Genomic DNA, 18,590 nt, shown 5'->3' on the forward strand with positions numbered 1-18,590 from the left:
AGTTTCTATAGTGTGTCCCCCAACCCTCTTTTCTGTTTCAGTCCTGCGGATGATACACATCACTTGTTTATCCTTTTTGTGGATGGAAGGGGAAAAGCAATTTATCACCTGTTTGCTCGCCTGTCCATTTCTGTATTGTAGAGCTCCTGTTACAAATTCCCTAGTCATGACTTAGATTTAGTGGGTTTTTGCCATAGGGAAGGGTCTCTCTGTTTCTTTCTGGTTGTGTTCCCCTTGCTTTCTGTTCCCGTTCTTGTTAGCCAGTTAATGAAGGAAGAGCTGTGATATGTGTTCCCACTTCGTGTTTTACTCCAGGGATAAACCCATGGCTAATCTGTCTTTTCTTTAATGAAGAACTCAACACATTCTGTAAAACAAAACCTAGGATAAAAAATTCCATTAGAACAGTGGTTCTCACACTCTGGGTCAGGACCTCCAAAGTCAGTTGCAGCCTTGTTTTAATGGGGTCGCCAGGGCTGGCATTAGACTTGCTGGGGGCCAAAGCCCAAACTTTACCACTTGGGGCCAAAGCCAAATCCCAAGGACTTCAGCCCTGGGTGGCAGGGCTCAGGTAACAGTTTTCCCCCACCTGGGGCTGAAGCCCTTGAGCTTCTGCTTTGGCCCCCCACCTCGGCCTGGGGCAGTGGGGCTTGGGCAGGCTCAGGCTTTGCCCCCCCCCCCCCCCCCCAGGATCGTGTAGTAATTTTTGTTGTCAGAGGGAGGTCGCGATGCAATAAAGTTTGAGAATCCCAGCAATAGAACCATAAAAAGCAGCAGAGCTTGATGCCTCCTTCATTTATAGAGTTTTATATAAGCAATGGCTTGTAAAGGGAGCAGTAACAGAATGCAGAAGGATTATGGGACCTGAACCTTTAATGCAACTTGAATATATTGAAAATAATATGTTTTGTGTTAAGTTGGCCATAATAATTTAGTACCAGTGGTTGCCAATGTGTCCTTTGTTAGCAGTGTGTATTCATATCAGTGGGCTGCTGATTCTTGGTGTCAAGGGGTTAATTGGAACTTTTGAAGATCAGGTATAGTCACCAACAGGGGGACAGGCTTTCGCATCTGACTTGTTATAGGCATCCATTGTTGCCATGATTTTAAAATGTTAAGATCACAACATTTTCAGCCTTGGTTCTGAAAAGTTAACACCCATCCAATGGGAAAGTTAGTAAAATCATAATGTATTTCATTTGCTACTAGAGAAGAGCAGCATTGTGACCAACTTTCTAGGTATGTTTTCAATAAAAAAAAGTAGTCTGATACTGTCACAGCAGCTTTCTCCCTTGGAACTGTACATTTGGCAGGAAATTATCAGAATTAAAAATTGTGGGAGCTTAGAATCGCTTCACTAAAACAAGTACTGGTAGTTTTGTGATTGGTTTCTTTCAGTTAGCAACTGGTAGTAAAAAGAGGCGGGGCGGAAATACAAGAAGAAAGAATGAAAATAGGAGGGAAATAATTCCAAAATTTTTGATGATGTATGTATTTTACTGAAGCTGTTGCTTCATTTATTTTATTCTTTCAGCTGTGTTAGAAGAACTTGTTAACACTGGACGTCTAAAAGGCACAGTGGTTGGTGGAAGGCAGGATAAGGCTGTGTTTGTTCCAGACATCTATGCCAGAACACAGAGCAACTGGGTGGACTCCTTTTTCAAGCAAAATGGTTACCTAGGTAACTGATCTTTATTCCTTATGAATAAAAGGTCGTTTTGGAAATTGATCTAGGTAACTAAAAGAGCCAAGAGAATCCAGTGTCTGAGACTTATAAGAATAATTGAAGTGCTACTACTGTAGTTAGTATTTCTTTGGTAAAGGCTTGTTACTGTCTTCCAAAATACATGCATACAGTATATATCTGCATAATTGCAGTGCCTAGATTTGCAAGCTGTTCTGTGTTTGTACTTTCCCACATAGAAAGCTCAGTTGAGCTAAAGTCCTGCACGTTACTTTAATTATGAGCGAACGCTTTGAATGTTTTAAACGCCAACAGATACATTTACAGGGTATCTTAATTTATCAGGGGGATAGTTGATGACACTTCTGTTGTTCTGATGACACAAATGTGGATCAAGTGTAAACCAGTGCATCTAGGTCTGCAGAAAGATTACCCCAGTGCCTCTGCCGCAGCTTGAAAAAGAAGCTGCAGAATGAAAACTGACCAGCTTTTATACCTTTAAATTGAATGAGTTGTGGCAACATGGGTATTTTTCACCCTGGCTGAGTAGACTTAGCCTATATGCTACTTATGTTTAGGTTACATTTCTCAGATACTCTCCTTACATGTACAAAGTAAGGTTTGAAATTGTATTACTGGGGTTCATGGGCATCCAATCAGTGGAATAGTTTCTAAGTACAATGTTTTTTTCATGAGGCACTGTTGTCTCTTCAAGACTTTTAGTATCTTCCCTGTGTGTGTATTTGTTCTTGGAAATGTTGATTTCTTGAAGGCCCAATGAATGCGTAAAACTTAACAAACTTCTTACGATTTTACAGAATTTGATGCGTTGTCCAGACTTGGCATCCCAGACCCTGTGAACTACATAAAGAAAAGATACAAGTCCACAAAACTCCTATTTCTGAAAGCAGCCTGTGTTGGTCAGGAAATTGTGGATCAGGTAGAGGCTTCGGTAGATGAAGCCATCAGCTCTGGAACATGGGTGGATATAGCGGTATGCTTCCCCCCCCACCCCCCAGTGGAATGTATTTCTTCCGTTTTTTGTCCGATGTTATCCAGTAATGTTACTTTAAAGCAGAATTTTCAATTCACTTAGATCTAATAACCAGGGAAACACACAACTGCTGCTTCACCATTTTTCTTAATCAGTACAGAGCCATTGCTCCAGTACTGTATTAGGGAACACTTTACTTCTGGAGGTGCTGTTTGTCAGATGAGATTTTTAAAACAGACTGTTTGTTATACTTTTCACCAAAATAGGGGGATGTTAGACATTGTGTTCTAGCTAAATTCTTATTTTAGCAATAATATGCTGCCTTATTTTCTGTCCTAGTCTATTGGGATGCACTTTTTAGTTGCCGTCTTCCATTACAGAGGCAGCTGTATATCATTGCTGGGTGAAATTAATTAGTGTTCGTAAACCACTTTGGGATCTTTCATGATTAAAGATCCATTTAAAATAGAAGGACACATCTAGCTCAGATGTAGCACAGTATATTTTAAACTGTTACCATATATTTGTAAGTCCTAATACATGTAAAAGTGGCCTTTTCTGTTCTTCATAATGTAATATTATGTGCAGTAGATATAAATGATTTTGTTTTTTAATCTTAGACTCTTCTGCCCAGTTCATTATCCATAGAAGATTCTGGAATTTTGCTTCAGCAAGTGATGAGATCTTTCAACAAACATTTGTCAACTATAATCTTCAGTGACACTATTGTAGTCAGCGAGAAATTTATAAACAGTTGTACTGATCTGTTCATGGAGCTGATGCACCACAAAGCCGAAAAGGTATATTGTCCTTGTCAAGGTTCCTTCCCCACTCTGAACTCTAGGGTACAAACGTGGGGACCTGCATGAAAACCTCCTAAGCTTACTTTTACCAGCTTAGGTGAAAACTTCCCCAAGGTACAAATTTAATTTTACCCTTTGCCCTTGGATTTCCACTGCCACCTCCAAACTTTATCTGGGTTTACTGGGAAACGTAGTTTAGACACGTCTTTTCCCCCCCAAAATCCTCCCAACCCTTGCACCCCACTTCCTGGGGAAGGTTTGGTAAAAATCCTCACCAATTTGCATAGGTGACCAGAGACCCAAACCCTTGGATCTTAGAACAATGAAAAAGCATTCAGTTTTCTTACAAGAAGACTTTTAATAGAAGTAAAGGAATCACCTCTGTAAAATCAGGATGGTAGATACCCTATAGGGTAATTAGATTTAAAACATAGAGAATCCCTCTAGGCAAAACCTTAAGTTACAAAAAAGACACACAGACAGGAATAGTCATTCTATTCAGCACAGTTCTTTTCTCAACCATTTAAAGAAATCATAATCTTAATACCTAGCTAGATTACTTACTAAAAGTTCTAAGACTCCATTCCTGTTCTGTCCCCGGCAAAAGCATCACCCAGACCTTTGTTTTTCTCCCTCCTCCCAGCTTTTGAAAGTATCTTGTCTCCTCATTGGTCATTTTGGTCAGGTGCCAGCGAGGTTACCTTTAGCTTCTTAACCCTTTATAGGTGAGAGGATTTTTCCTCTGGCCAGGAGGGATTTTAAAGGGGTTTACCCTTCCCTTTATATTTATGACAGTCCTGTATATCTGGATGTGTGTATATGTGTTTCTGTTTTTAACTATATTTGAATTTCCTAGTCTGCAATTTTTTATCCTTTATATTTCTTGTGATTTAGGTCTGAAAACTTATTCGTGTAAAAATGGCATCATCTGATTCCGTGTGTGTGTGTGTTGTCTTTCAAAGCAAATCTTGTGTAAAGTAAAAATGTTTTCTCCAGTGCGTTCTCTCTCAAGCTTCAGATCTGAAAGTGTGTTCTTTCTACCTAACATATCGCCAGTATAAAGAATTTAAGTTCTGTTGATGTTGTCAGTAAAGCATCTGGCTAATTTTGAGATCTGAAGTAATGACACGAGGAAAATTTATTTTAGGACCAGGTTCTGTTGTTGGATGCATTTGTGCAGCTCTCCCTGAAGTCCTAAGTGGTAAATTAAGTGGATATGATTAAGAATACATGCTGAAGGAAATCTCGGCAACTGAAGGTGCCATTTTTACATAGCCAGTTTTATGATCTTGACCACATAATGTTCCTAAAGCACTAGATAAATATAAAATTATCATTCATTATTGAACTTTTTGTAAGGGTGAGTTGAAAGATCTGTTACTCGACCTGATTTAAAGCATCTATCAGATCAGTCCATAGACATCAAAGTTGCACAGCTGCACTGTACATCTCAGCATGTTTTACAGCCTCAGCCTTATTCTGATATCACCCACATCCAGAGTAAATGAGAACTTCATTGAAATCACTGGCATAAAACTGGTATGTGGGATCAGGCCCTATTTTAGTTTTTGTTGAAATTTATATGGTTTATAAATAAAGGAAAATGACCACTTCCTTTGTTTAGAAATTCAAGTGTGTCCTTATTAATAAGTTGAGGAAATACAAGAAAAACCTGAAAACTATATTTTTACAGTGTTTCAAGGTCAGTAATTGATTTGTTTTTACTACACAAATTTGAGAAATACTTCCATGCACACTTAAAATATCAGATAATACCTAAATTCCTAGTTCTGCTAGTGTAAGATCAGGGAAATCAAAAGATGTTGACCAAGGCTGCTTTAGTGAATGATTTGTCTGGGAAATTTCTAAGTATCTCATACAATAATAAAGAGATGATTTTAAGTAGGGCTGACAAGCAATTACAAAAATTAATCTCACGATTAATTGCGCAATTAAACAATAATAGAATACCATTTATTTAAATATTTTTGGATGTTTTCTACATTTTCAAATATATTGATTTCAGTTACAACACAAAGTGTGCAGTTCTCACTTTATATTTATTTTTATTACAAATATTTGTACTGTAAAAGACAAGAATATTTTTCAATTCACCTAATACAAGTACTGTAGTGCAGTCTCTTTATCATGAATTTGAACTTACAAATGTAGAATTGTGTACAAAAAAACCTGCTTTTAAAAATAAAACAATGTAAAATTTTAGAGCCTACAAGTCTAATCATGCCTACTTCTTGTTCAACCAATCTCTTAGACAAACAAGTTTGTTTTATATTTGCAGAAGATAATGCTGCCCTCTTCTTGTTTACAGTGTCACCTGAAGATGAGAACAGACATTTGCATGGCACTGTTGTACCCAGCGTCACAAGATATTTACATGCCAGATGCGCTAAAGATTCATATGTCCTGTAATGCTTCAACCACCATTCCAGGGGACATGCGTCCATGCTGATGACAGGTTCTGCTCAATAACAATCCAAAGCAGTGCAGACTGATGCATGTTCATTTTCATCACCTGAGTCAGATGCCACCAGATTCTTCAATCTTGGGTCAAGTGCTGTAGCTCTCTTTAGAAATTTCACATTGGTATCTTCTTTGCATTTTGTCAAATTTCAAGCGAAAGTGTTCTTAAAACGAACATTTGCTGGGTCATCAGGTGAGACTACTATAACATGAAATATATGGCAAAATGCAGGAGAAACAGAGCAGGAGACTTACAAGTCTCCCCCAAGGAGTTCCATCATAAATGTAATTTAATGCATTATATTTTAACAAGAGTCATCAGCATGGACACGTGGAACCATGGCCGAAGCATGAAGAGCTATATGAATCTTTAGCACATCTGGCACATAAATATCTTGCAACGCCAGCTACAAAAGTGCCATGCAAATGCCTGTTCTCACTTTCAGGTGACGTAATTAAGAAGTGGTCATTGTTATCTCCCATAAATGTAAACAAACTTGTTTCTCTTAGCGATTGGCTGCACAAGAAGTAGGACCGAGTGGACTTGTAGGATCTAAAGTTTTACATTGTTTTGTTTTTGAGTGCAGTTATGTAACAAAAAATACTATATTTGTAAGTTGCACTTTCACGATAAAGAAATTGCACTACAGTACTTGTGTGAGGTGAATTGAAAAATACTATTTCTTTTATCATTTTACAGTGCAAATATTTGTAATCAAAAATAATATTAAGTGAGCACTGTACACTTGGTATTCTGTGTTGTAATTGAAATCAATATATTTTAAAATGTCGAAAAACATCCAAAATATTTAATAAATTTCAATTAGTATTCTATTGTTTAACAGTGCGATTAATCGTGATTGGTTTTTTTTGAGATAATCATGTGAGTTAACTGCAATTAATCGACAGCCCTAATTTTAAGTGACTTTTTGCCGTGTTACTTCAACACTCTGGTTTGTTTAATAGAAAGTTTCACTTTATGAAAAACTTCTTGTATTTTCCCATGCTATTTATTGACCAATTTTTAAAAAGTATGTTTGTTCTCAGTTTTGCTTGTGTAAGCGCTTATTTTTCCATAAGCAATTTTAACCACACAGAGAAAAGCAAGAGTAAATTGAAACCCTTCCAGCCATCCTGATTTGTCCAGGACTATCCCCATATTCTTAAATCAGTCTGAGTAAAAGAGTCCCAAACAGTGTCCCAGCTCCTCTGTTGGACCAGCATATACTCCCTTCCCCCCATTAATCTCTTACTTCTGGGGGCCCTCCTTCCCAGCTGCTGGGCTGGATGGCTGCTTGTTCCCTCCACCCGCTCTCAGTGCCTTGGACTGCCGTCTGCTTTCACCAGTGTCTCTTATAGCAAATCTTAGAGCAGCTGGTGCCAAGCAGCATCAGATCCCCCATCTTAATGCAGTGAAAAGCAGGATACTAAACCGAGAGGGTTTAGAAGGCCAGTTTTCCCATTGATCTTGTAACCACAAAAAGAGAAACCAGGGATTAGGGAGGCAGAGAGATGTCATGTGTTTTTTCCATGGTGTAAAGATGTGATGAGGAACCGGCCTCACCTATTGGGCAGATATAAAGAGTTCAGGATATTCATGTGCACTGTTACCTTAAATTCAGTAAAATGCACACACAAACCTCTGGTGACTGAGGACCCCTCCCCCCCCGTGAACCCCAGACTCTTTGGAGAGTTATGTTTTGGAAGATAATGTTGGTAATAGAATTAGGTTACAAAATTCAGTGCTGTAATTCTACCCAAACTATTTCAATAATTGTAGGTGACATACTTAAACACTGTTTAGGCTTCAGGATTTATGAAAATATTTGAGACGCGCACTGTCTTTAAGTTTCTTGACTGAATACATTACTGTAAAATAAATGTAATTTTTTACTCGATTTGTTTTACAGTTCTGTTGTTCATTGATTACCTTTGTCACATTAAGCTTGCAGGACAGGTTGTTGGGTTTGGAGGAGGAAAATAAGTGTCTTTTTCCTGTGCTGCATGTAGAACACATTCTGTGATTAAGACAATATGTTTTAAAATATCTAGACTGCATGAATGGTGCTTTATTAGTCACATTCTGCATTTATATTTTGAAATTAAATGAATTCTCTTCATTCCAGGAAATGAAAAATAACCCTGTTAATTTACTCACCGAAGAGGATCTGAAACAGGCTTCTATTTTAGAAAATTCATCTGCTAACAAAAAAGACAGAAAGGATGAAAGAAGGAAGAAAGCAACAGGTAAGGTATTCAGAATTTTTTTTTATTTATATAAGAGCACCTGTCTTCCCTTGGCTATACTTATTTATAAAAGTACTCCCATTTACAACTCTACCGGTTTCACCTAACCCTCTAACTGACGATAGTTAGTCAAAAAGTAAGCAATGAAAAATCCCCACCCCCACTCACCATCCTCCTCCTTCCTACTTTCCAAATGGCAGGGGAAATTGATGGGCTTTGCAGTGTACTCCAAAAGTCATCAAATCCAGACCCTTTCAGATGAAGCTGGAGTGAGTTTTAAAGTCAGAGTCTATTATGCTGCTAGATCATAATTATTTGAAGGTTCACAAGGTTGTTGGTTTTTAATACTTCTGGGCCAAATTCATACTGGGTCTAAGCATGCATAGTTCTATTTAGTAATAAAATTTCTTACAATAGATCTCAATTTGCTCCAGAATGTAAATATATATAAAATCCTTCTGAATCTTTAGTTTTCAGTAATCTTTAATCAGGGTAAACATAATGCAATAAGTCCTAAAGACTTTAATAGGGTGATTCAGAAATTTGTTTCAGTCCCTCAGTTTTGTGTTCTATTACAAGCAACAGAATCAAAATACTGATATATTTAGCTTAATTGGATACACAGTATAACCATATCTTTAAATAGAACATTAGTTTCTACTCTAAAGAGATCAGGACTGAGTTGGCATGGAAACCAAACTTATTCTCACCACAATAGACAGCAGATCTTTCTAGGGCATAGTTAAAGAGGAGCTTGAACTTTAATAGAACTGTCATAAATAGAATGACTTCCAGCCTTGCTGGTGTTTTACTCTTCATAAGCATAAACTATGTGTGTGTGTAAATATAGGCATGTGCATACATACATAATATATCTTGCACCCTGGCAAATTGGCTTCAGTGATGTGGTGTTTTCTTTTTGGCCATTATGTAGCATGCATGACAATGACCCACATCACCATGGTTTAAGGTTCCAGATAGTATTGTTACATGTACTGGAAATAATGACAGATACCACTTATCAGCTGTTTCGATGCTCTTAATGGTGGACAGTTTAATATGTATGAAAGTCTAAAATATATCCATGGTGTGTCTTTGCATCGAAACTGAAAACAGACAATAAAATAACATTAATGGTAGTTTTTTTACAGGTCCATTAAAAAAAAAAAAGGCTGGAAAAACGTGCAGTGTTATAGTTCCTCTAACCAGGCTTTCATTGGATTTACAACCCATTCACCCTGTCATCTGTAAATTACAGCCTGCATGCTGTCTTGTTTGTGCTCTCCACAGATCAGATCTTGGTTGCACATGTCAACAATATAAGCAGCTTGTTTTGTGTGCTGACCCACAGTGTGAAAGATAGGATGCAAATCATTAAAGAGCTTCTTTTAAAAAAGCTTTTTATCATTTCTGCTTATTGTACAACCGATTCCTGCTCAACTTAATTGAGTCACAGTTCAAATAAACCTACGAAAAGCCTGTTTTTTTTTTTTCTAGGAAGTTACAAGGTACCAGGGGCTTACCTAAATATACAGCTGTTCCTAACCTACAGTTTAAGTATCACAGGTATCCCTACTATGGTCCCAGGACATGACTGAGCAGCAGGGCTGGGGAATTCATATTAAATAGCCAGCAAGTTGTATGGTACATTTGAATATTGCCTTTGTATGTTTTTTGTTGAGCAATAATAGAATTAATCCATTGTTTAGCCACTTGAGAATGTAATTATTTTTACATTAAAATTTGAGGCCTAAGACTTCAAAGTTATTTCTTATATGGAATCCAAATATTACAGAGAATTTTTGCAAATGAAAGAAGCAGAAAAAAGGGCAGAGGAACTTATACAGTGGAAAGGGAACATACTGAAAATTGAGGTGCTATCAGCAATTGGGTAAATGCTTATAGTGCAGGATTCTGTCCTCGTAATGTAGAGTGTTCATGTTAATGACATGTTAAATACAACTGCAGACATTTTGTTCAGTAGTTTAATGGTTCAGCAGCACTGACCTGCATTAATAAAAATCTTATTTTCAGCCATCAGGTTACCTTTCTTGTGTTTTGAGCAATGGTATCTGGTTTTGTTGTCTATCAGGAACGGTTATTTTACTAATGTTGTTTACATGTTATATATAATCTGATATGCGGAGTAGTCACATGTTTAGAAAATTCAGTTTATTTTAGTAATGAAGTGACAATTAATAAAAGTTGTGAATCAGTATGTTTCTTTGTTTTCATGTTCTTTAGTGACAGTTTGATATTTAAATAATCTGCAATATGTAATGTAGGTTCCATTCATGATAGGTTGATAAGATTATTTCACTAGTATCTTTAAGAGATAGTTCGGCCTCATTTGTTACCATAACTCTGGAAAAACATCACATTAAGGGACAATGCTTCTCTATGTACTAAATACATAATTTGTCACCAGAGGGCAGTGGAAGTGTGAGAGGAGGTGGTGGTGGAAATGCCAGAGAGATCAGGATTAAGAAAACTAAGAAGAAAGGAAGAAAAGATGCTGAGAGTGATGAGGAATCACAAGCAAGTAGCACAAGTTTGTAATTTTGTTTTAGGCAGTATCTACTTACACTGGCGTGCTTTATCTTCTGCTTTTATAAGTCTTTCTGTGTTTCTCCCCATTATAGCTATCTGCCCAGATAAAATATCAAAATAGTGTGTTGATCAGGTTAAATTGTATAAATGAAAATGTATTTCAATATAAATTGTGGTATTTCAATAGGCATTCATAGTGAACATTTCAGAGTAACAGCCATGTTAGTCTGTATTCGTAAAAAGAAAAGGAGTACTTGTAGCACCTTAGAGACTAACCAGTTTATTTGAGCATGAGCTTTCGTGAGCTACAGCTCACTTCATCGGATGCATAGCATATCGTCTGCAGTTTCCACGATATGCTATGCATCCGATGAAGTGAGCTGTAGCTCACGAAAGCTCATGCTCAAATAAACTGGTTAGTCTCTAAGGTGCCACAAGTACTCCTTTTCTTTTTATAGTGAACATTGTAAGCAACTCTTAAAGAAATCAAAGTAAAGAGAATTAGAGCAGAATTTTTACTAAATTCAGAAAATATAGAAAATAAACAACCTTGATTTCAAGATGCAGATCATACTTAATCTTTAAATATCTGCTGAATAATGTATGATAAACCCAGCAATTCTTACCTAATTCCAAGGTTTAACTAGCTTAAATTAGGAAATCCTAGTGATGACTAGAAATAACTGATCCTTTTTTCCCTTAAAAAGGAAAACCTCCAGCCAAAAGTTTTAACTTTGATTCAGTGACCTATAGTGGTTGCAACTGAAAAATGAGCACAGTTACAAAACTTTTGTTCTTTTCTAAATGAAGGGGGAAACTTGCTGTGCTATAAATGTTGGTAAATTCTAACTTTTTAAAGGTGACTGTTATAATTGAAATATGAATGAAAACAATCTCTCAGAAGTTTTATGGTTAATCCTGCTAATTCCTTTTGTATAAGTCTCTTGAATCCCTAACAGTAACTAAAAACAATTTCAATAGATTTGGATAGTTCACATAAGTATGTTTATATTATAGCTGCTAGAATGCTTCTGTATCTGTGCTGCTATAGCCCCATAGTGTAGACACCTCTTCATCAGCAAAGGGGGTTTTTCTATCAATATAGTTAATCCACCTCTCCAAGAGACAATTAATGGAAGAATTTTTCCATCAACTTAGCTGCATCTACACAGGGGGTTAGATCGACCTAAATACAACACTCAGGGTGTGAAATTTTCATAGTCCTGAGTGACATAGCTAGATCATTTTTAAATGTAGACCAGACCATAGTGCAGAGGTGGCCAAACTGTGGCTCGTGAACCACAAGTGGCTCTTTTACCATTAAAGTGCGGTTCGCAAGCCTCCTCCGCCCTTCCTCCCCCATTCTCCACCTACCAGACTGGGGTGGGGGCGGCGGGGAATGCTCAGGACCTCTGCCTTGCAGTGGGTGGTGAGGTAGGAACTTCTGTCCAGCAGGAAGGAGGGTCTTGGGGCTTCAGGCCGCACCAGCTCTGGGCAGGTGTGCTCTGACTCTCGAACTTCTGAAAATTGTCATATGTGGCTCGGAGGGCCAGTAAGTTTTTCCACCCCTACCATAGTGCAGTAATTCTTCAGACTGCTCATTTACTGGGTGAAAAATACTATCAAGGTGGGTTTTTTAAGTATAAGCCTCCATAGTTTTGTTTAAAATCAATCATTGCATATATTAATATGTTGTAATAAATATGTTGAGTTTAATAGCATTTGGTGAGTGCTGTTTGGCAAACTTTTATTTACTGAGCTCTTTTTCCGATGCTCAACCAGCTTGACTAACAGAAACCCCAATATAAATTCAAATCTAACCATTTCCTCACTTCCATGTCCTTAAAAAGTAGCTCCACCTCACCTGTTCATCCAGTCTTGTCTTTTATTTCTTCATCACCTCTACCCCATCACTCTCAATGTTGCCATTCTTGATGCTTCATTTATTTGTTTCTTCTTCAAGCAGGTCTGCATCTCTCTTTATGTTGCGCCTTACACATGAAATCCCTTTCCTACTCTGCTTCTCCAAGTCACTCTCTTGCACTCCTTTTAATCCCCCTGAAAACTCTTTTCTTCTGCAATGTCCACAATTAAGGTAATGCTAAATTAAAAAGAAAAAATACAAAACCTCCAAAATATGTGTAAGTATAAGTGGAGTATCCATGTGATTGTATTGCTATAAACCCCCATTCCGTCCGTAATGGTTCTTGTACTCATTCATTGTGTTTTGAAATTTAGGTGAGAACCTGGCCTAAAGGGTGCTCTGTCATTTTATGTCTTGCTTTTGAGTGCTATAAACAAAAAATCTCTGCTCCAAGTAACAAATATGAGAAAAATCTAGAACTGACATTTTTATCTTTTGTGGATAATTTATTAAATATACAGTAGTAGTTTTCAAGTCATCCGAACAGAAAAATCAGTCTTTTTATTTGTGAGAGAGTTGTAACTGCATCGGTAGCAAAAGTCATATGGCTTAGCATTCACTGCTAATCCATTTCATGTTGGGGTTAGAGCTACCTGACATTGCAATATCCTGTTCCACAGGGTATCTGTAACTAAAAACATCTCAATGTTCTGCCATTAAAATGCTCATGACCATTACAGGTAGGAATAAGCATCTGGAGATTCCTTTCATGTCACAGGAAGAGATTCAAGATGTTTTAAGGAGCCATATACAGGACTGCCCTGAAGAGCTTATTACAGAACTTGCCGAACATTTAATACGGTAAGTGCACTAATTCATCTTGGTAAAATTAGGTGTTTAATGATTCATTCTAAATGAATCTCCTCCTGCTTGCTTTGACTAGAAGAATAGTACTTTTGAGAGAGAGAGAGCAAGAGCAGAATTGTAGTGCTTGCTAGTTGGTGTGGCTAGTCTAATATTGCAAACCTCCTCGTATATCAGAAATCTGTGCTGATACGACATTCTAGGAAATGCTGCTTCTGTACTGTGAGAATGACCTGAGAAAAACCCCATACCATTTTAAGTGCATCTTAACGGTCTTATCTGAAATCAGTTCAGTGACCATTTGGAACAGTTTATAAATAGCATTGTCACTAGACATCTTATACCCTTTTTTCCCCTCTTGTTTGGATTTAGGACAAGTTTTATAGGCCTGTGAAATTGAAAACATTGACAAGGACTTAACTATATCATAACAAATTGTGTTGCTATAAGTACCAGAAATACATAATATGTGTACATTTTAATAATCTATCATCACTTATGTGTTGTTACTTTTAGATACACTTTTATCGCATTCTGGAATGTACATGTGGAACAGGAGTATAACAACCTTCTCATTAATAATGAATGTATTTGGATAAACCCTACTTTTTTAAATAGTTTTAAGATCTTCCTTTTTTTTCCTGTTCTGAGGTCCCTAACAAAGAGCTACCAGGAGGTGGTACGTTCAGTGTTCATGTCTTCAACCTCTTCTTCGTCTGGAGCTAGCAGGAGGCGGACCATCAAGGATTTGCAGGAAGAGGTTTCAAATTTGTACAATAATATCAGATTATTTGAAAAGGGAACAAAGCATTTTACAGGTACAACAAATATTTCCTTAAAAAAAAAAATATGAACACCTCAGTACTAGAAAGGTGATGACATTTGAATATATTAAGAAAAGAGTGACAAATTATTAAGGATGAAAAACTACGCTGTCATTGAGTAGAATCTGTTTTAGCTAAATCTAGTTGTATTTAAATGATGTAAATGCCAAGGAGGGAGCGGAATTACAGTGGTACTGTAAGGATGTAATATGTATCTATGGGAAGTTGAGGATGAAACTAAGAACCGGGAAATTATGCTGAATATGAGGAAAAGTATCCTGATTGTGACATTTGTTTGATTATGGAATAGTCTCCCAAGTGAAGTAGCAGAACCCTCATCACTTGAATCACTTAAAACATGGATGAACAAATCACTAGGCAATATACTGTCGTCAACACTTCTGAAATTTCTTCACATTATGGACAACATCTTAATTTAGAGGGTCTCCCTTGCCATTCACACTTGCATAGCATCACCGTGGCAACTACAGTTCTTGCTTACATGTAAAAAGTAGCATTAGAGGAAACATGAAATATTTCTAACTGTCTCTAAAGCAGTAAGTTGTCTGCCTTTGTAACATATATTAATCATGCTGTCTCTTTTTGCCTTTCATTACATTTACCCCTAGTATCTGTTCCTCTTCATCCTGCATGTGTCTCTCTGCACCTCCTTCCTGCACTTTCTGTTTAGTTCTCCGAAGGTGCTGCCTCTTTGCCTTGTCCCTGGAACCCTGCTGCTTTAGTCCCTATTCTCCTGCTCTTTGGGATAGTTCTCTCGTGCGGTGGCTGGCAGCTCCAGTCTCATTTGTGGTTCAGGAGCTGTCCTCAGGCACCAGTTTCTTCTCCTCCTTCTGTAGCTGCATCCCCTAGTAGTATCAGCTGCTCTGACTCCTCCATTCCAGTTGCATTTTTCAGGCCTCCAGGCTCATGCTTGCCGTGAGGAACATTGGACCCCTATAGAAGCAGCTGGAAACAAGGAGAGCGTGCACCACATGTCCAGCTACCTTTCTGTGGACCACCAGTAGTCCTTAGACCACTGCATGGGAGCCACTGCTGTAGGGAAATCTGAACTGTCATGTGGGTGGATTAGACAACATAATAAGTTACTTTCTTACTCTGCTTTTACTCACAGAAATTATATCTTACAGATGAAACACAAACGAATCTTGCCAAACACATGCTGAAGACCGTTTGTACAGACATCACAAATCTTATTTTCAACTTCCTTGCTGCCGATGTAATGATGGCAGCAGAAGATTGTACTGCCATTACAAGTGAGGTATGTAGATACCACTTTTATTCCTCTTTAAGGCAGTTTCATTTTAATAATTGCAATATTAATACTCTTTCCTAACTCTTTGTAACAGCTTTTCAGTTATAAAGTATTGACATGAAGATAAACCTGAAATTTATTTGTAAAACAATATTACGTTTTTTTTTTCCGATAGGTCAGGAAAAAGATTTTAGGTAAATTACCTGAAGAAACCAGAGGTCCTTTAACTAAGCTACATACTTCTCTGAATGGCAAGGTAAATTTCTCCAAAAACTTCCAGAGTTCTGATTATCCATTCTACTAATGTAATGCTAGTTAAAGATTCTGATAGGTGATTACTGTTGCTGGGAAGGCTGCATACAAATATCCTCAATCTGAATTCTTGTAAATCAATAAGAATAAGTAAATCTTAATCCCATAAACATTTTTAAGGGGCTACAGGGTAATCTCAATTTATCATGTTGGCAGTAGACATAAAAATGCAGTTTCTTAACCTTTATTTAGAACACTTAATATTTCATGTATTCTCCCCCTAAAATTCTTGAGCCCTTACCTCTATAGGCATTTAGCCATCGTAATCATTAAATTGTGGACTATAGCAGCTGTAAAACAAAACTGGAAAGAACCAGTTACTGCCTAATGTTTTCTTAAGAAAAGTAGATAATATTGCAATACCTTGTAGAAGATATCCTATTGTATACTTTTTTCCACAATGTATTAGCATTAGAAATGGATTGCATTCAGTTACTTAATTTTATACCGTTTACTATTTAAATATATAAACTTTTTTAAAGGTTTAGTAACATTTTATTTTAAACAAAATCCTTTCCCCTGTCTTATATTGTTGATTATTTTACATCTCTATGATCTGAATGCCATAATTTTGAACAGGGAAAAACGATGTGCTATAAACTAGGGTTTTTAGCCACTAGCACAAATTAAGTGTCTATACCTGGGTCTAATTTTTTTTATAGAGTTTAGAAGACTTTCTTTTGTGCCTTGATTCTTCAGCAGATGCTTGTGATATCATGGTGAAAAAAGGGGACAAAAAGAAGGAAAGGTAACTTTTAAATTGTATAGCATTATATCTGCACACATTTTAGATAATTAACTTGGTAGCAGTGGAACATGTAGGTAAATAAAGGGTGAAGGGGGAGATAAATTCAGGGGTCTTCTTTTTAGACAAAGTTTAGGCATCTTTCCAAACATCAGATATTTAATTTGCAGAGAGCGTACCAAGTTTGAAGCTAATTTTTCTGATAGTGGAGATGGCTGCTTTATATCATTTTTTACAGAGATGTAATTTTAAAAGTTCAGGATGGCATTTTTCAAGAGCTTTGAGCTTGGCCTATGGCGAGCACTTCTGAAAATGCCACCCATTAATACTAAGAATCGGTCTGTTGGGAGGAAAAAAGTTAATATCCATCAAATCTAAATACATATTATAAATTCCAACCAGATAAAGAACAAAATAGAAAAAAAATGTTTTCTCTATGCACTTTTTGTTTTCTTAGGCAAATTCTGTTTCAGCATAGACAGGCTCTGATTGAACAGCTGAAAGTTACAGAAGATCCAGCTCTTGTTTTACACCTGACATCGATCCTGTTGTTTCAGTTTTCAACACAGTGCATGCTTCATGCACCAGGAAGATGTGTACCACAAATCATTACTTTCCTAACTACTAAGATCCCAGAGGTATTTTACTTACGAAATAGCATCCTGTAGTGTCTGACTGTTTTAAGGAAAGCATGTAACTGTCCAGCACTGAATAGTTCTAGGTATAGAATATAAAGTTATAGAATCTATAGGCATAGAATATAAAACATATAAATATATAGATATAAAATATCTATAGGTGTAGAATATAAAAGTTCTCTATTTTATCTGACTCAGTTTGTTTATTGGCGTTAGCACTCTAGCACAGGGATCAGCAACCTTTGGCACGCGGCCCGCCAGGGTAAGCCCCCTGGCGAGCCAGGCTGGTTTGTTTACCTGCCGCGTCCGCAGATTCAGCCAATCGCGGCTCCCACTGGCTGCAGTTTGCCATTCCAGGCCAATGTGGGCTGCGGGAAGCAGCAGCCAGCATGTCCCTCGGCCCGCGCCGCTTCCCGCAGCCCCCATTGGCCTGGAACGGTGAACTGCGGCCAGTGGGAGCCGCGATTGGCCGAACCTGCAGACGCGGTAGGTAAACAAACTGGCCCGGCCTGTCAGGGGGCTTATCCTGGCGGGCCATGTGCCAAAGGTTGCCGATCCCTGCTCTAGCACTTCCATGTGGCTTCATCTGTCACACGTCATCTGTAAATTATAGTGATCTGTGAGGATGATTCAGAGCTATGAGGTGTCTCTATGTCCAACTCTTGATTGTAGTTTAAAGGTTGTAATTTCACTGAGCCGTTGATGGGATCGTTCCATGGGATCAACAACGTAAATGTTCACCAGAGTCTACAGCAGGGATGGGCAAACTTTTGGCACAAGGGCCATATCTGGGTATGGAAATTGTATGGTAGGCCATGAATGCTCATGAAATTGGGGGTTGGGTGCAGGAGGGAATGCGGACTCCGGCGGTGGGTGCGGGCTCTGGGGTGCAGGAAGGTGGGACTGAGGGATTCGGAGGGACATACCACTGCTTCTGGGAGCCGCGAGGAGCAACCCCTGGAGCTTGAGGGGTAGATGAAAACCTCTGAAAGGCTGGATGTGGCCGTCGAGCCGTAGTTTGCCCACCCCTGGTCTGCAGGTATCTGCAAACTTCATTGGATTCACTTTCCAACGGCGGCTCATTGAACAGGTCCTCTAACCGTTACCTCTCCCCAAAGAAGTGAGAGTAAATCCTGACTTCTTTCAATTAAATTTTAAAGAAAATCCAAGGTATACCCAAAAATGTGCTTCAAACTGCTGTTAATCACCGCATAGCACTCCCTCCTCCAGTGGCTAAACATGCTGTTTCTGTAGTATAGATGCCTGTTCATTACTATAGACATTTAATTTTTGATATGCTATAAAATATTC

At 37.9% G+C, this 18,590-nt stretch overlaps 1 protein-coding gene across 1 annotated transcript in view; it reads left to right on the plus strand.

Moving 5' to 3' along the window:
- UFL1 (UFM1 specific ligase 1) overlaps positions 1–18,590 on the plus strand; it is a 43,217-nt gene that overhangs the window by 22,171 nt on the left and 2,456 nt on the right. Inside the window, exons 8-18 of the mRNA XM_037894496.2 lie at positions 1,535–1,681; positions 2,503–2,678; positions 3,299–3,478; positions 8,089–8,209; positions 10,638–10,760; positions 13,364–13,484; positions 14,139–14,305; positions 15,460–15,590; positions 15,760–15,840; positions 16,559–16,644; positions 17,099–17,279. Of these exons, the coding sequence (XP_037750424.1) occupies positions 1,535–1,681; positions 2,503–2,678; positions 3,299–3,478; positions 8,089–8,209; positions 10,638–10,760; positions 13,364–13,484; positions 14,139–14,305; positions 15,460–15,590; positions 15,760–15,840; positions 16,559–16,644; positions 17,099–17,279 (1,514 nt within the window). The remainder of the gene's footprint in view (positions 1–1,534; positions 1,682–2,502; positions 2,679–3,298; positions 3,479–8,088; positions 8,210–10,637; positions 10,761–13,363; positions 13,485–14,138; positions 14,306–15,459; positions 15,591–15,759; positions 15,841–16,558; positions 16,645–17,098; positions 17,280–18,590) is intronic.

The sequence above is a fragment of the Chelonia mydas genome, chromosome 3, assembly GCF_015237465.2.
Source record: "Chelonia mydas isolate rCheMyd1 chromosome 3, rCheMyd1.pri.v2, whole genome shotgun sequence".
NCBI lineage: Eukaryota > Metazoa > Chordata > Testudines > Cheloniidae > Chelonia > Chelonia mydas.